Raw genomic sequence first — 17,202 nt, 5'->3', positions numbered from 1 at the left:
TGTCAGTGAAGGCTGGTGTCTGACTGTGATAACACCGACCTGACATGTCAGGATGTCAGTGAAGGCTGGTGTCTGACTGTGATAACACCGACCTGACAGGTCAGGATGTCAGTGAAGGCTGGTGTCTGACTGTGATAACACCGACCTGACATGTCAGGATGTCAGTGAAGGCTGGTGTCTGACTGTGATAACACTGACCTGACAGGTCAGGATGTCAGTGAAGGCTGGTGTCTGACTGTGATAACACTGACCTGACAAGTCAGGATGTCAGTGAAGGCTGGTGTCTGACTGTGATAACACTGACCTCACAGGTCAGGATGTCAGTGAAGGCTGGTGTCTGACTGTGATAACACTGACCTCACAGGTCAGGATGTCAGTGAAGGCTGGTGTCTGACTGTGATAACACTGACCTCACAGGTCAGGATGTCAGTGAAGGCTGGTGTCTGACTGTGATAACACCGACCTGACATGTCAGGATGTCAGTGAAGGCTGGTGTCTGACTGTGATAACACTGACCTGACAGGTCAGGATGTCAGTGAAGGATGATGTCTGACTGTGATAACACCGACCTGACAGGTCAGGATGTCAGTGAAGGATGTCTGACTGTGATAATACCGACCTGACAGGTCAGGATGTCAGTGAAGGCTGGTGTCTGACTGTGATAACACTGACCTGACAGGTCAGGATGTCAGTGAAGGATGTCTGACTGTGATAACACCGACCTGACAGGTCAGGATGTCAGTGAAGGATGATGTCTGACTGTGATAACACTGACCTGACAGGTCAGGATGTCAGTGAAGGCTGGTGTCTGACTGTGATAACACTGACCTGACAGGTCAGGATGTCAGTGAAGGATGATGTCTGACTGTGATAACACCGACCTGACAGGTCAGGATGTCAGTGAAGGCTGGTGTCTGACTGTGATAACACTGACCTGACAAGTCAGGATGTCAGTGAAGGCTGGTGTCTGACTGTGATAACACTGACCTGACAAGTCAGGATGTCAGTGAAGGCTGGTGTCTGACTGTGATAACACCGACCTGACAGGTCAGGATGTCAGTGAAGGATGTCTGACTGTGATAACACTGACCTGACAGGTCAGGATGTCAGTGAAGGATGATGTCTGACTGTGATAATACCGACCTCACAAGTCAGGATGTCAGTGAAGGATGTCTGACTGTGATAACACTGACCTGACAGGTCAGGATGTCAGTGAAGGCTGGTGTCTGACTGTGATAATACCGACCTCACAAGTCAGGATGTCAGTGAAGGATGATGTCTGACTGTGATAACACCGACCTGACAGGTCAGGATGTCAGTGAAGGCTGGTGTCTGACTGTGATAACACTGACCTGACATGTCAGGATGTCAGTGAAGGATGATGTCTGACTGTGATAACACCGACCTGACAGGTCAGGATGTCAGTGAAGGCTGGTGTCTGACTGTGATAACACTGACCTCACAGGTCAGGATGTCAGTGAAGGCTGGTGTCTGACTGTGATAACACTGACCTCACAGGTCAGGATGTCAGCCATCATTCTGTGTTTGGACTTCCGTTGGGATTGCACTGGGTTTTTTTTTTCGGGATTAAAAATAATTCAAAACAGTGCATAGAAGTTGGTTGTAAATCTACAACAATAGAAGTACAGAGAAGGTATCTGTAAATGTACTTTGATACTTACGGATTTCATTTCAGCAAGATGTAGCAGTTATGGGGTTAATGTTAGCGCCGTGAATGCCACGAAGTCCACGTTTTGTTGGCAGAGTGGCAGGGTCAACCGACGCCAACCTGAGCCAAGTTGGAAAGATGCCAACACAAATTGATAAGATTTTTTTTTTAACGAAACAGGTGAAAACAACGCAGGTCTACACAACAGAGGGCGATGGTTTAACACACAGATGACGAAAAAATACAGACGCGCGTGCCTGGCGGACCAATCAGTGGCTGACACGTGGCAAGTCACGTGCTGTACTTGGGTAGACCAGCAGAGCGGGTGTGACTGGTGGCAGTTGACGCGGGCTGTGAGCAGTGCGAGAATCCTCCATCTCTCCAGGAGTCCCCCGGCACTTGGCGGGAACACTTCACGATGGTAAGGGGGAACTCTTGACGATGGTAAGGGGGAACTCTTCACGATGGTAAGGGGGAACCCTTCACGATGGTAAGGGGGAACCCTTCACGATGGTAAGGGGGAACCCTTCACGATGGTAAGGGCGGGAACACTTCACGATGGTAAGGGCGGGAACACGATGGTAACACTTCACGATGGTAAGCGGGAACTCTTCACGATGGTAAGGGGGAACCCTTCACGATGGTAAGGGCGGGAACACTTCACGATGGTAAGGGGGAACCCTTCACGATGGTAAGGGGGAACTCTTCACGATGGTAACCTTCACGATGGTAAGGGGGAACCCTTCACGATGGTAAGGGCGGGGACACGATGGTAAGGGGGAACTCTTCACGATGGTAACCTACACGATGGTAAGGGGGAACACTTCACGATGGTAACCTTCACGATGGTAAGGGGGAACCCTTCATGATAGTAAGGGCGGGAACCCTTCACGATGGTAAGGGCGGGGACACGATGGTAAGGGGGAACCCTTCACGATGGTAAGGGCGGGAACACTTCACGATGGTAAGGGCGGGAACACTTCACGATGGTAAGGGGGAACCCTTCACGATGGTAAGGGCGGGAACACGATGGTAAAACTTCACGATGGTAAGGGGGAACTCTTCACGATGGTAAGGGCGGGAACCCTTCACGATGGTAAGGGCGGGAACACTTCACGATGGTAAGGGGGAACCCTTCACGATGGTAAGGGCGGGAACACTTCACGATGGTAAGAGGGAACCCTTCACGATGGTAAGGGCGGGAACACTTCACGATGGTAAGGGGGAACCCTTCACGATGGTAAGGGCGGGAACACTTCACGATGGTAAGGGCGGGAACACGATGGTAAGGCGGAACACTTCACGATGGTAAGGGGGAACTCTTCACGATACACGATGGTAAGGGGGAACACTTCACGATGGTAAGGGGGAACCCTTCATGATAGTAAGGGCGGGAACCCTTCACGATGGTAAGGGCGGGGACACGATGGTAAGGGGGAACCCTTCACGATGGTAAGGGGGAACCCTTCACGATGGTAAGGGCGGGAACACGATGGTAAGGGGGAACCCTTCACGATGGTAAGGGCGGGAACACTTCACGATGGTAAGGGCGGGAACTCTTCACGATGGTAAGGGGGGAACCCTTCACGATGGTAAGGGCGGGAACTCTTCACGATGGTAAGGGGGAACCCTTCACGATGGTAAGGGCGGGAACACTTCACGATGGTAAGGGCTGGAACTCTTCACGATGGTAAGGGGGAACCCTTCACGATGGTAAGGGCGGGAACACTTCACGATGGTAAGGGCGGGAACACTTCACGATGGTAAGGGCGGGAACACGATGGTAAGGGGGAACACTTCACGATGGTAAGGGGGAACACTTCACGATGGTAACACTTCACGATGGTAAGGGGGAACCCTTCACGATGGTAACACTTCACGATGGTAAGGTCCGCTTTAGTTCCAGGATACCACTGAGAACAACAAAGAATACTTTGGAATGTTGAACTTTATAATAATGATAATGATAACAATAATAGTGAATTGATAAAATTTCTTATTATTATTATCATAATTGTTTTTGCTATTTTTGTTATTATTATTATCGTTATAATCTATTTATTCGTTTATTGATACTTGATTGGATACTTATATATATATATATATGTATGTATATATATATATATATATATGAATCAATCAATCAATCAATCATTTTAAATCACATAGCGCCTGCCTTCGGTCAGAGACCAAACTTAACTGGAAGCGCTTTACAAACTCGGAGTTATTTGCGCAACAGGCTGCCTACCTGAGTAGTGCCAACTGTGCGCTGCATTTAGACGCTTATCATTCGTTTCCTGTGCCATTTAGTCGGGATTCGGTCACGCGCACGCAAACACATGTATATGCAGAGCGGATTTTTTTTCTTCATAATTTTACCATGAACCAATACTTTTGTTGACGTGGGATGTTTTTCGTGCGCTAAGTGCATGCTGCACACAGGACCTCGGTTTATCGTCTCATCCGAATGACTAACGTCCCGACCACCACTCAAATCTAGTGGAGGGGGAGAAAACTCTGGCGATTGGGATTGGATCCCGTGCACTCAGATTCCCTGGCTCCCTTGGCGTTACCACTGGGCCACAACTCCACTTGTCTTGTGTCGTGGAATGTCAGCCAGTTTCGTTCCAGACTGCGCTGCTGTGTTCTGAATGGTATTTGACGGGAACGCTGCTGCCGATTTGTTTTAAGGTCAGTTTCAGATTGAGAGACTCGTACAGTGGAGCCTGTACCGGTGGCCAGTTTTCGGAAGGTGCACGCACGGGAGATATTTTGATTGTGCTTTAACATCCCACCCATTCTCCTTGTGAGAAGTTTGAAGGATGTTCGGGTATCGTTGACCTGAAATTGGAGATAATATTGTGAATCCATTTGCATTCGACTTTTTTAACGCTTAGGTTTGTGGTAGGACTCGAGGATTTTGCCGAGAAAAAAAGTTGTTTCTGAAATACAGAAACCGGCCAAACACACAATATTTTCGAAGAAAATTTATACTGATAGAAGTGGCACACATTGCAAAGGAGGTTCTTCTCCCCACCCCTCCCCCTTTGTGCATCCTCCTAGCCTCCTCCTTCATATAGCCCCCTACCCCTTTACGGTTCAGTACTGTCTGGATTAATTACAACTGCATGCAGTGAAACCAGGATGCTGAAATATACACCAAGGTATGTGGTACAGAATGACATCAGTTTACAGTTGGGCCAACTGCAAAGTGAGGGCTGTATTAACAATGGTTTCTCCATTGCAATGGGGAAATCATTTACAGCTTAGTCTTTTGTGAAGGACTATGACTCTCAAACTAGGAGGCAAAATTGCACTGGCTCTTAGTGCTGCAGCTTTGGGGGCTAGTTGGCCTTTGGGAATCATTCCAGCGCCGACTGTCCTAAAACCCTCTTGGCCGAGAGAGTGGGGATGTAACTGGGGCAAGACTCTCCACAATAATCAAACTCTAGCCCAGATAGTCGAGACAGCAGTTGCCTCCTCTGCTGTTCTGATGGTACAAGTCGAACACAACTGACTATCATACATGTAGTACTTCAGCATCTGTTAGACATCTGGTCACAGCTGTGAGACTCGGTGCGTTTCCAGCGTCGTCATCAGTACTTGTGTCTGTGTTGGTGGATTTACTGACACTCAGGAATGATTCCAGATCGGGACTGTTGTGGTCCTGACTTTCAGTGTTGGGAATCAGACCCACACAGGGGAGGGGACAATGCGTGTTGTAAGCACGTGTGTGTTTGATTTTATTCCACTTAAATGAATATTTTACATATGCCTTAGTTTGTACAGGTTTACCTTTTTCCCATCAGTGTGAGTTGTAAGGTGTCAAGGCATGTGGACTGATGCACACATTGTTTTTGCTTCAAGAGAGGTGGTAGAATGGTGAAGACACTTACCAACAGTGTCCGTCACGGTCTGGTTCGGATCCCGCTCTCCCCCTCTCTCCCCCTCTCTCCCCAAGTGTGACTGGAAAATCAAACTGAGTGTCCAGTCACGATGAGACGATGAACCGAGGTCCCGTGTGCAGCACACATTCAGCGCACAGAAAAAAGAACCCATGGTAACGTCAGTGTTGTCCTCTGGCAAAATTCTTCGAAAGAAATCTACTCTGATAGGCACAGAAATATATATTTGTATTTGTATTTCTTTTTTATCACAACAGATTTCTCTGTGTGAAATTCGGGCTGCTCCCCCCAGGGAGAGCGCGTCGCTATACTACAGCGCCACCCATTTTTTTGGTATTTTTTCCTGCGTGCAGTTTTATTTGTTTTTCCTATCGAAGTGGATTTTTCTACAGAATTTTGCCAGGAACAACCCTTTTGTTGCCGTGGGTTCTTTTACGTGGGCTAAGTGCATGCTACACACGGGACCTCGGTTTATCGTCTCATCCGAATGACTAGCGTCCAGACCACCACTCAAGGTCTAGTGGAGGGGGAGAAAATATCGGCGGCTGAGCCGTGATTCGAACCAGTGCGCTCAGATTCTCTCTCGCTTCCTAGGCGGACGCGTTACCTCTAGGCCATCACTCCATGTATGCATTTCTTACATTGGTATAGAATGTGTTTTACTTATTGAAATTACTTTCTTCCTGTTTACACTTCAATGTTCTAACTATGATAAATCAAACGATGTTATTTTCTTTTCAATCTAATGCGCTTGTGGAGGAAGGAGGCAGAATGGTTAAGGCGCTCAGCTGCCAGTACAGAGAGTCCTTGAGGGTGTGGGTTCGAATCCCGCTCTCGCCTTTTCTCCCAAGTTTGATAGGAAAATCAAACTGAGCGTTTGGTCTTTCGGATGAGAAGATACACCGAGGTCCCGTGTGCAGCACGCACTTGGCGCACGGAAAAAGAACATATTGCAACAAAAGTGTTGTCTCCTTGCAAAATTATGTAAAACGAAATCCACTCTGATGGGTACACAAATGTCTAAGCATGCACTCAAGGCGTGACAAGCGTGTTCGGTTATGCTGCTGTCAGGCATCTGCCTAGTGGATGTGGCGAAGCGTATATGGATTTGTCCGAGCACAGCGACACCTCCCTTGGAAAGTGAAACTGAAAGCTAATGATAGAAACGAATATAATGCATGTATACCAGCGCGTTGGGTTATGCTGCTGTCAGGCATCTGCCCAGCAGATGTGGTGTAGCGTATATGGCTTTGTCCGAACGCGGTGACGCCTCCTTGAGAAACTGAAACTGAAAATGCTGTTAAAAAAACAACAAAAACAAAACACCACAAATACTTGACCTTGGCATGATCCCAACGTCTTGGTCATGTCTTTCCCTCGGTACACTGTGAGCTCAGACCGTGTACATGATCCCAACGTCTTGGTCATGTCTTTCCCTCAGTACACTGTGAGCTCAGACCGTGTACAGGATCCCAACGTCTTGGTCATGTCTTTCCCTCGGTACACTGTGAGCTCAGACCATGTACATGATCCCAACGTATTGGTCATGTCTTTCCCTCGGTACACTGTCAGATCAGACCGTGTCCATGATCCCAACGTCTTGGTCATGTCTTTCCCTCGGTACACTGTGAGCTCAGACCATGTACATGATCCCAACGTATTGGTCATGTCTTTCCCTCGGTACACTGTGAGATCAGACCATGTACATGATCCCAACGTCTTGGTCATGTCTTTCCCTCGGTACACTGTGAGCTCAGACCATGTACATGATCCCAACACCTTGGTCATGTCTTTCCATCGGTACACTGTGAGCTCAGACCGTGTACAGGATCTCAACGTCTTGGTCATGTCTTTCCATCGGTACACTGTGAGCTCAGACCGTGTACAGGATCTCAACGTATTGGTCATGCCTTTCCCTCGGTACACTGTGAGCTCAGACCGTGTACATGATCCCAACACCTTGGTCATGTCTTTCCCTCGGTACACTGTGAGCTCAGACCGTGTACATGATCCCAACGTCTTGGTCATGTCTTTCCCTCGGTACACTGTGAGCTCAGACCGTGTACATGATCCCAACGTCTTGGTCATGTCTTTCCCTCGGTACACTGTGAGCTCAGACCATGTACATGATCCCAACACCTTGGTCATGTCTTTCCCTCGGTACACTGTGAGCTCAGACCATGTACATGATCCCAACACCTTGGTCATGTCTTTCCCTCGGTACACTGTCAGCTCAGACCGTGTACATGATCCCAACGTCTTGGTCATGTCTTTCCCTCGGTACACTGTGAGCTCAGACCATGTACATGATCCCAACACCTTGGTCATGTCTTTCCCTCGGTACACTGTGAGCTCAGACCATGTACATGATCCCAACACCTTGGTCATGTCTTTCCCTCGGTACACTGTCAGCTCAGACCGTGTACATGATCCCAACGTCTTGGTCATGTCTTTCCCTCGGTACACTGTGAGCTCAGACCATGTACATGATCCCAACACCTTAGTCATGTCTTTCCCTCGGTACACTGTGAGCTCAGACCATGTACATGATCCCAACACCTTGGTCATGTCTTTCCCTCGGTACACTGTGAGCTCAGACCATGTACATGATCCCAACGTCTTGGTCATGTCTTTCCCTCGGTACACTGTGAGCTCAGACCATGTACATGATCCCAACACCTTGGTCATGTCTTTCCCTCGGTACACTGTCAGCCCAGTCCGTGTACAGACGCAGCAGTGCACGCACCAGAGGTGTGCTCTGTTCACGTGAAGGTGAATGTGCAATGAAGAGGAGAACGTTGACATGGTTTGTGCATGTTCTGTCACAGAGGTTTCTCCTCTCAATGTCGGTGCTCCTGCTGGTCAGTGTGTGGTCAGCCTCGTCTGTGGCCTTTGGGGGCAAAGGTCAGTGTGTGTGCAGTTTACATGTGTGTTTGTGGGTTGTCGGGCCTCTGTGTGTGTGTGTGTGTGTGTGTGTGTGTGTGTGTGTGTGTGTGTGTGTGTGTGTGTCGTCGTCTTCAGTTTAACGTCTTTCCACTTGAAGTGATATTAGTGTGTGTGTGTGTGTGTGTGTGTGTGTTTCGTTTCGTTCCTTTGTTTAACGTCTATCCACCATTGTCATGTCATTTCAGACGAAACTCCATCCGCTTACATCACTCTGACCACGTGATGTCCTTGGAGAAACCTGTTTCAAGTATTGGTCAATCTGGATTAGTGGAGATACGAAGTGTTCTCTGTTCGTAGTTAACCATAGACGCAGCAAAAAAAAAAAAAAAAAAAAAAACCAAAACAACAACCCCCCCCCCCCCAAAAAAAAAACAACAACAACAACAACAACAAACAAACAAACAAACAAAAAAACCCACAAAAAAACAACAACAAAAAAACAAAAACATGGCTTATATGCCATTGTTTTCTTAAAAAAAAAAAGAAGTTAAAAAGCACTTCTTTCCGTACATTCCTTATAAGCTTCAAAATGTACAAGATTCTGCAGCAAAGATATTTATTCGAGTGGTAAGATAGGATCATGCTCAATCTCTCCTACAAGCACGTGCGCTGGCTCCCAGTTCAAGCATGGATTAAATATAAATATAAGCTTGCAACGCTCTGTCATAATTGTTTTCACTGGTTCATCCCCTGCTTACATCCACCACCTCTTGTCTGCACACCTCCTAGACAACTGCGCTCATCCTCTGACTCTTGTCTTGTCTGTCCCCAAATTAAAACTAAGACTTATGGTGAATTTTTTTTTCTCTTACACTGTTCCTAAAGTATGGAATTATCTCCCAGTCAATTTCATATAGACATTGCTCTTGCCTTAAAGAAAAGAAAAGAAAAATATTTTCCAGCAATAATACTAAGCCCCCTTCCTTTTCCCAATCCAAGTATATGTGTTAACCAAGTGGCAGTAAATACGTTTGTTTCTGTCGTGATGTGTCTGTATTTGTGTTTGTCATTTTCATTTTTGTTTCTCTCTTTTGATTTTCTAAAATTCATTTTTCTGCATGAGTGATGGAGTTTTATGTGAAATGTTTCTTTATGTTATATTTGACTTGTGTGATGTGCCTTACAATCATTTTTTGTTTTAGTGAAAGGTGCAACAGAAATAAATGATTATTGTTTCTTGCATTTCTAAATTATTTTTCTGCACGAGTGATTGTGAGTTTTATGTCAATTGTATTGTATTTCTCTTTTTGTCACAACGGATTTCTCTGTGTGAAATTTGGGCTGCTTTCCCCAGGGATAGCGTGTTACTACACTACAGCGCCCCCCACGCCCCCCCCACCCCCATCCCCCTCACGCCCCCTTTTTTCTGCCTGCAGTTTTATTTGTTTTTCCCATCGAAGGGGATTTTTCTACAGAATTTTGCCAGAAACAATCATTTTGTTGCCATGGGTTCTTTTACGTGGGCTAAGTGCATGCTGCACATGGGACCTCGGTTTATCGTCTCATCCGAATGACTAGCGTCCAGACCACCACTCAAGGTCTAGTGGAGGGGGAGAAAATATCGGCGGCTGAGCCGTGATTCGAGCCAGCGCGCTCAAGATTCTCTCGCTTCGTAGGCGGACGCGTTACCTCTCGGCCATCACTCCACATAAATGTCTCTTTTTGTAATATTTTACTCAGGCGATGTGCCTTGAGCATCATATTGTTTGAGTGAAAGGCGCAATATAAATAAACAATAACTGCTGTCTATTTTATATTATATATATATATATATATATATATATATATATATATATATATATTGCACGAGTGATTTGTAAAATGTTTCTTTTTGTTATATTTCACTCTGGTGATGTGCCTTGAGCATTACTTTGTTTTAGTGAAAGGTGCTGTAGAAGTCGGCAAGAATTACGATTATTATTTGTGGCAGTAGTAGTAGGAACAGCAGCAGCAGCAGCAGCAGCAGCAGTAGTAGTAGTAGTAGCAGCAGCAATAGTGGTAGTTGTAATACTATTATTATTACAAAAATATATATTATTATTAGAAGTAGTAGTAGTAGCAGTACATTTAGTATTACTAATACTATTATCATTACTATCTTAATTATCTTTTAAAATCTGTTTATATTATTACTTTTCTACTTTTTTTCTTCTTCTTACTATCATGACACCACTTGACCACCACTCCCCCCCTCCCCCAGTGACCAAAGGCGGCCCACCTGTGCTGGATGTTGACCACGTGGCCAGAGAGAACGAGGTGAACCCTCAAGACACGAACCTGGACCCCCTGGCAGACAAGAAGGCCTTTCCTGCCTTCCTCAACTCGGGTAGGTGGTCCGAGACAGGACGGTGTTGGTTTGGGTGTGTGTCTGGACAGGAATTGTGTCTTTCATATCTTCTGTTTTCTTTCGCGACTCGGGCAGGTAGTTTGATGTGGGTACTTACCTAGCGCCTATCCTCGGTCAGAGACCAGGCTCTCAGCGCTTTACACACACGGGGTCATTGACACAACAGCTCTGCCTACCTGGGTAGAGCCGACTGGCAGCTAGCTGCAATTGGGCGCTCGTCACTCGTTTCCTTTGTCATTCAGTCAGGTTCCAGTCACGCACACACACACTCACACAGACATGTTACTTTTTACATGTGTGATTTTTTTTTTATTCACCCCGCAATGTAGGTATCCATAGTCCGTTTTTTGTTGTTGTGTTTTTTTTTTTTTTGTTTTTTTTTTGTGAGGGGGGGGGGGGGGGTTATGTGAGGTGCATGTTGGGTATGTTTTGTTTCCATAACCCACCGAATGCTGACATAGGTTACACGATCTTTAACGTGCGTATTTGATCTTCTGCGTGTGGATACACACGAATGGAGTTCAGGCACTGACAGATGTTCACATATGTTGACCGGCCACCTGGGAGATCGGAAGAAATTCAGCCCTTTACCCACCAGGTGCCGTTACCGAGATTCGGACCTGGGACCCTCAGATTGAAGGTCCCAACGCTTTAACCACTCGGTTATTGCACCCGTCTAGTTTGAAGACGATGGTGTTGGTTCATGGGCTGTGACATGAAAGGAATCAGGTGTTAGGGTTTGAACCATTTCTTTGCAATCTTCTGTTTACTTCTGTAACTCGGGTAGGTGGTAGGTGGTTTAATACGATGGTGTTGGTTCGTGGGTTGTGACGTGAAAGGAATCAGGTGTTAGGGTTTGTACCATTTCTTTGCAATCTTCTGTTTACTTCCGTAACTCGGGTAGGTGGTTTAATACGATGGTGTTGGTCAGTGGGTTGTGACGTGAAAGGAATCAGGTGTTAGGGTTTGAACCATTTCTTTGCAATCTTCTGTTTATTTCCGTAACTCAGGTAGGTGGTTTAATACGATGGTGTTGGTCAGTGGGTTGTGACGTGAAAGGAATCAGGTGTTAGGGTTTGTACCATTTCTTTGCAATCTTCTGTTTATTTCCGTAACTCAGGTAGGTGGTTTAATACGATGGTGTTGGTCAGTGGGTTGTGACGTGAAAGGAATCAGGTGTTAGGGTTTGTACCATTTCTTTGCAATCTTCTGTTTATTTCCGTAACTCAGGTAGGTGGTTTAATACGATGGTGTTGGTCAGTGGGTTGTGACGTGAAAGGAATCAGGTGTTAGGGTTTGTACCATTTCTTTGCAATCTTCTGTTTATTTCCGTAACTCGGGTAGGTGGTTTAATACGATGGTGTTGGTCAGTGGGTTGTGACGTGAAAGGAATCAGGTGTTAGGGTTTGAACCATTTCTTTGCAATCTTCTGTTTATTTCCGTAACTCGGGTAGGTGGTTTAATACGATGGTGTTGGTCAGTGGGTTGTGACGTGAAAGGAATCAGGTGTTAGGGTTTGAACCATTTCTTTGCAGTCTTCTGTTTGTTTCCGTAACTCGGGTAGGTGGTTTAATACGATGGTGTTGGTCAGTGGGTTGTGACGTGAAAGGAATCAGGTGTTAGGGTTTGAACCATTTCTTTGCAATCTTCTGTTTATTTCCGTAACTCAGGTAGGTGGTTTAATACGATGGTGTTGGTCAGTGGGTTGTGACGTGAAAGGAATCAGGTGTTAGGGTTTGTACCATTTCTTTGCAATCTTCTGTTTATTTCCGTAACTCGGGTAGGTGGTTTAATACGATGGTGTTGGTTGATGGGTTGTGACGTGAAAGGAATCAGGTGTTAGGGTTTGTACCATTTCTTTGCAATCTTCTGTTTATTTCCGTAACTCAGGTAGGTGGTTTAATACGATGGTGTTGGTCAGTGGGTTGTGACGTGAAAGGAATCAGGTGTTAGGGTTTGAACCATTTCTTTGCAATCTTCTGTTTATTTCCGTAACTCAGGTAGGTGGTTTAATACGATGGTGTTGGTCAGTGGGTTGTGACGTGAAAGGAATCAGGTGGTAGGGTTTGAACCATTTCTTTGCAATCTTCTGTTTATTTCCGTAACTCAGGTAGGTGGTTTAATACGATGGTGTTGGTCAGTGGGTTGTGACGTGAAAGGAATCAGGTGTTAGGGTTTGAACCATTTCTTTGCAATCTTCTGTTTATTTCCGTAACTCAGGTAGGTGGTTTAATACGATGGTGTTGGTCAGTGGGTTGTGACGTGAAAGGAATCAGGTGTTAGGGTTTGTACCATTTCTTTGCAATCTTCTGTTTATTTCCGTAACTCGGGTAGGTGGTTTAATACGATGGTGTTGGTTGATGGGTTGTGACGTGAAAGGAATCAGGTGTTAGGGTTTGTACCATTTCTTTGCAATCTTCTGTTTATTTCCGTAACTCAGGTAGGTGGTTTAATACGATGGTGTTGGTCAGTGGGTTGTGACGTGAAAGGAATCAGGTGTTAGGGTTTGAACCATTTCTTTGCAATCTTCTGTTTATTTCCGTAACTCAGGTAGGTGGTTTAATACGATGGTGTTGGTCAGTGGGTTGTGACGTGAAAGGAATCAGGTGGTAGGGTTTGAACCATTTCTTTGCAATCTTCTGTTTATTTCCGTAACTCAGGTAGGTGGTTTAATACGATGGTGTTGGTCAGTGGGTTGTGACGTGAAAGGAATCAGGTGTTAGGGTTTGAACCATTTCTTTGCAATCTTCTGTTTATTTCCGTAACTCAGGTAGGTGGTTTAATACGATGGTGTTGGTCAGTGGGTTGTGACGTGAAAGGAATCAGGTGTTAGGGTTTGTACCATTTCTTTGCAATCTTCTGTTTATTTCCGTAACTCAGGTAGGTGGTTTAATACGATGGTGTTGGTCAGTGGGTTGTGACGTGAAAGGAATCAGGTGTTAGGGTTTGAACCATTTCTTTGCAATCTTCTGTTTATTTCCGTAACTCAGGTAGGTGGTTTAATACGATGGTGTTGGTCAGTGGGTTGTGACGTGAAAGGAATCAGGTGTTAGGGTTTGAACCATTTCTTTGCAATCTTCTGTTTATTTCCGTAACTCAGGTAGGTGGTTTAATACGATGGTGTTGGTCAGTGGGTTGTGACGTGAAAGGAATCAGGTGTTAGGGTTTGAACCATTTCTTTGCAATCTTCTGTTTATTTCCGTAACTCAGGTAGGTGGTTTAATACGATGGTGTTGGTCGGTGGGTTGTGACGTGAAAGCAACCGAGTGTTCGGGTGGGTCGTTTTTGTTGTCGCTGCTGCAAAATTCTTTGTCAACTGTGTTTATTTCTGTTGTATTTTGACGTATGTGTGTATGCTCGTTAGTTCTTTTAGTCCTTCTTACTGTTTTGTTAGTTCCACCTTGTGTGTGTGTGTGTGTGTGTTTCTTTTGTGTTCATTTTGCGCGTGCATGAATCAAAAACTAAACGTTTTACTGCCATGAAAGTTGCACTGATGTTTTTGAAATTTGATGCAGAGCTACACTCGTTACAAATCTAAATATTACTTAAATAAATCAACTTTGATTTTAAAGTGTATCCCTGCATTTTTTTCCCTTTCAGAATGTCAGCAACAACAAACAACCTCCACCCCCCTTAACCCCCCTCCACTTGCACCAAACCGCACGTGAAGATTTTTCTAGAAAGTCTGCGTAGAAACATCTTCTTTTCTGTTCCTGTCTTTGTCGTTTTGTCATTTTTCTTTTTATCGTAAATACAAAAAGTTAGCCAGAAGGGATTGTACCCCGGGACCTCGAGGTAGAATGTGCAGTGTTGTGACCACTCAGGTAGAACGTGCAGTGTTGTGACCACTCAGGTAGAACGTGCAGTGTTGTGACCACTCAGGTAGAACGTGCAGTGTTGTGACCACTCAGGTAGAACGTGCAGTGTTGTGACCTGAGTGCAGTGTTGTGACCACTCAGAACGTGCAGTGTTGTGACCACTCAGGTAGAACGTGCAGTGTTGTGACCTGAGTGCAGTGTTGTGACCTGAGTGCAGTGTTGTGACCACTCAGGTAGAACGTGCAGTGTTGTGACCACTCAGGTAGAACGTGCAGTGTTGTGACCTGAGTGCAGTGTTGTGACCACTCAGGTAGAACGTGCAGTGTTGTGACCTGAGTGCAGTGTTGTGACCACTCAGGTAGAACGTGCAGTGTTGTGACCTGAGTGCAGTGTTGTGACCGGTCAGGTAGAACGTGCTCTGTTGTGACCTGAGTGCAGTGTTGTGACCGGTCAGGTAGAATGTGCACTGTTGTGACCTGAGTGCAGTGTTGTGACCACTCAGACGTGCAGTGTTGTGACCACTCAGAACGTGCAGTGTTGTGACCTGAGTGTTGTGTTGTGACCATTCAGGTAGAGCGTGCAGTGTTGTGACCACTCAGGTATCACGCCCGTGTTATTGTTGAACGATGGTGGAGGAAAACCAGTGGCAGTGAACAACCATCCCGTCATTGAAAACAACCATGCAACGTGATATAATCTGATCCATGTATATACTTCGTGTGTGTGTGTGTGTGTGTGTGTGTGTGTGTGTGTAAACGTGCGTGCGTGCGTGAATGTGTTCGCGTGAGCGTGTGCGTGCGTCCGTATGTCGGCGACTTTGACACCAACAGAGGCAGCTGATGACGTAGCTGATGACGCGGATGGTAACGTAGAGTCTGGTGAGGTCACGCTTAACGAGGGAGAGTCAGCGAAGACAACACCAACAGAGTCAGTTGGTGCTGCAGTCGTCACAGCCTTACCCGTTACTACCGATGAAGGTAAGTCACCAGTCTTTTGAAGGCTGTCTTTCTCTGTCTGTCATCTCTCTGGGTGTTGCCACGTGTGTGTGTGTGTGTGTGTGTGTGTGTGTGTGCAGAGTTTTCACGTACCGACGCGTTCGCGTGCGCGAGCATTTGTGTGCAGGAAAAGTTTACACAAATGCACGCGCAAGGGTTTGTGTGTGTGTGTGTGTGTGTTTGTGTGCAAAGTTTTCACGTACCGACGCGTTCGCGTGCGCGAGCATTTGTGTGCAGGAAAAGTTTACACAAATGCACGCGCAAGGGTTTGTGTGTGTGTGTGTGTGTGGAAAGTTAGCACAGATGCACGCGTGCAAACGTTTGTGTGAAATGTTTGCGTGTGTGTGTGTGTGTGTGTGTGTGTGTGCAAGAAACATTTACACAAATGCACGCGCGCAAGCGTTTGTGTTTGTGTGTGTGTGTGTGTGTGTGCGCGTGCGTGCGCAACGTCTGCACACACACACACACACACATAGAGAGAGAGGCGTTGTACGCATTTTCTTTTGGTATTTTAACAGCGTGCATGCTTTGCAGTCGATCTGTCGTGTTAATATTTGTGGCACTAGCAATAATGAGTCGTCAGAGAGAGAGAGAGAGGGGGCGTGGGGGGATGACCGCCTTCATACCGCCACTCGGTCCCTGACCTGACGCCATTCTTTCAGCAGCAGCAGCAGACCCCGAGGACCGGTCCACTTCCCAGGAGGGTGGGGGGCAGAGCAGGGGCCATCACCCGGGGGGACACCACAGCCACCTGTACGCCGTCATTGTCCACCACCATCGGCCCGACACTCCTCAGCACGGGCCACACGCCTGCCCCCCCTCGGCACACCAACACCAACCCTCCTCCCCCCTCTCTGCTGACGGAGGGTCGGGGAGGGTGAAGGAAGGGCAGCAACCCAGCCCACAGGTCAGGACCTCTTTGCCCTTCTCGCTGCCCCGCTGTCTGCAGGACCTGTTGAAAGGCTCTGGTCGTTCCCGGGTGGATTTTGGCGGGTGGAGCCCTTTCCTCTCCTCCCCTGTCGGCCAGATCCATTCCTCTCGTCTCGGCCCCTTCTGGCACCACGCGCTTGGTGGTCTGAAGGCCATGGCGGGGTGGGGGGGTACCTACGGGGATTCGAACCGGGGCTCTTTCCACCATCCTGGTCCGTCCTCGCCTCTCGGTCAGCAGAAGGGGTCGGTTTTTGGAAACCTGGCCACTTTCGCTCAGGGCGCGTATCACGTGCTGGACAACCTCAATCGCTTCGCCATGGGGCGCGGGTCGGAGGGGGGTCACGGGAGGGGTCATGACCTGGGTTCCCCGGTCTCCTCCGGACCACGTGGTCTGCCTGCAGGTCAAGGTCAGGGTCAGGCCGTGGGCGTGACGGCTGGTCCCCCAGGAGGAGGGGTGTCCAAGGGCCAGGAGGGGACACAAGAGGCGCGGAATGGTCCGGCAGGGAGGGGCGGTGAAGGCCAGTCCTCGTCACAGCCCTTCCTGGACCGTCTGATGCCAGTCCTTCGGGGTTTTGCCAAGGCCCATCCTTGA

The 17,202-nt window shown here is 47.1% G+C and overlaps 1 protein-coding gene across 1 annotated transcript; it reads left to right on the top strand.

Moving 5' to 3' along the window:
• Nucleotides 1-2,000: 2,000 nt before the first annotated feature.
• On the top strand, nt 2,001-17,202 carry LOC143283552 (uncharacterized). The gene is made up of 5 exons (XM_076589797.1): nt 2,001-2,090; nt 8,403-8,478; nt 10,721-10,846; nt 15,516-15,662; nt 16,343-17,202. The coding sequence occupies exons 1-5, from the start codon at nt 2,088-2,090 to the stop codon at nt 17,200-17,202; spliced, it is 1,212 nt and encodes a 403-aa protein (XP_076445912.1). The 5' UTR covers nt 2,001-2,087.

Source organism: Babylonia areolata, chromosome 6, assembly GCF_041734735.1.
Source record: "Babylonia areolata isolate BAREFJ2019XMU chromosome 6, ASM4173473v1, whole genome shotgun sequence".
Lineage (NCBI taxonomy): Eukaryota > Metazoa > Mollusca > Gastropoda > Neogastropoda > Buccinidae > Babylonia > Babylonia areolata.
This window is presented reverse-complemented; position numbering and strand designations above follow the sequence as displayed.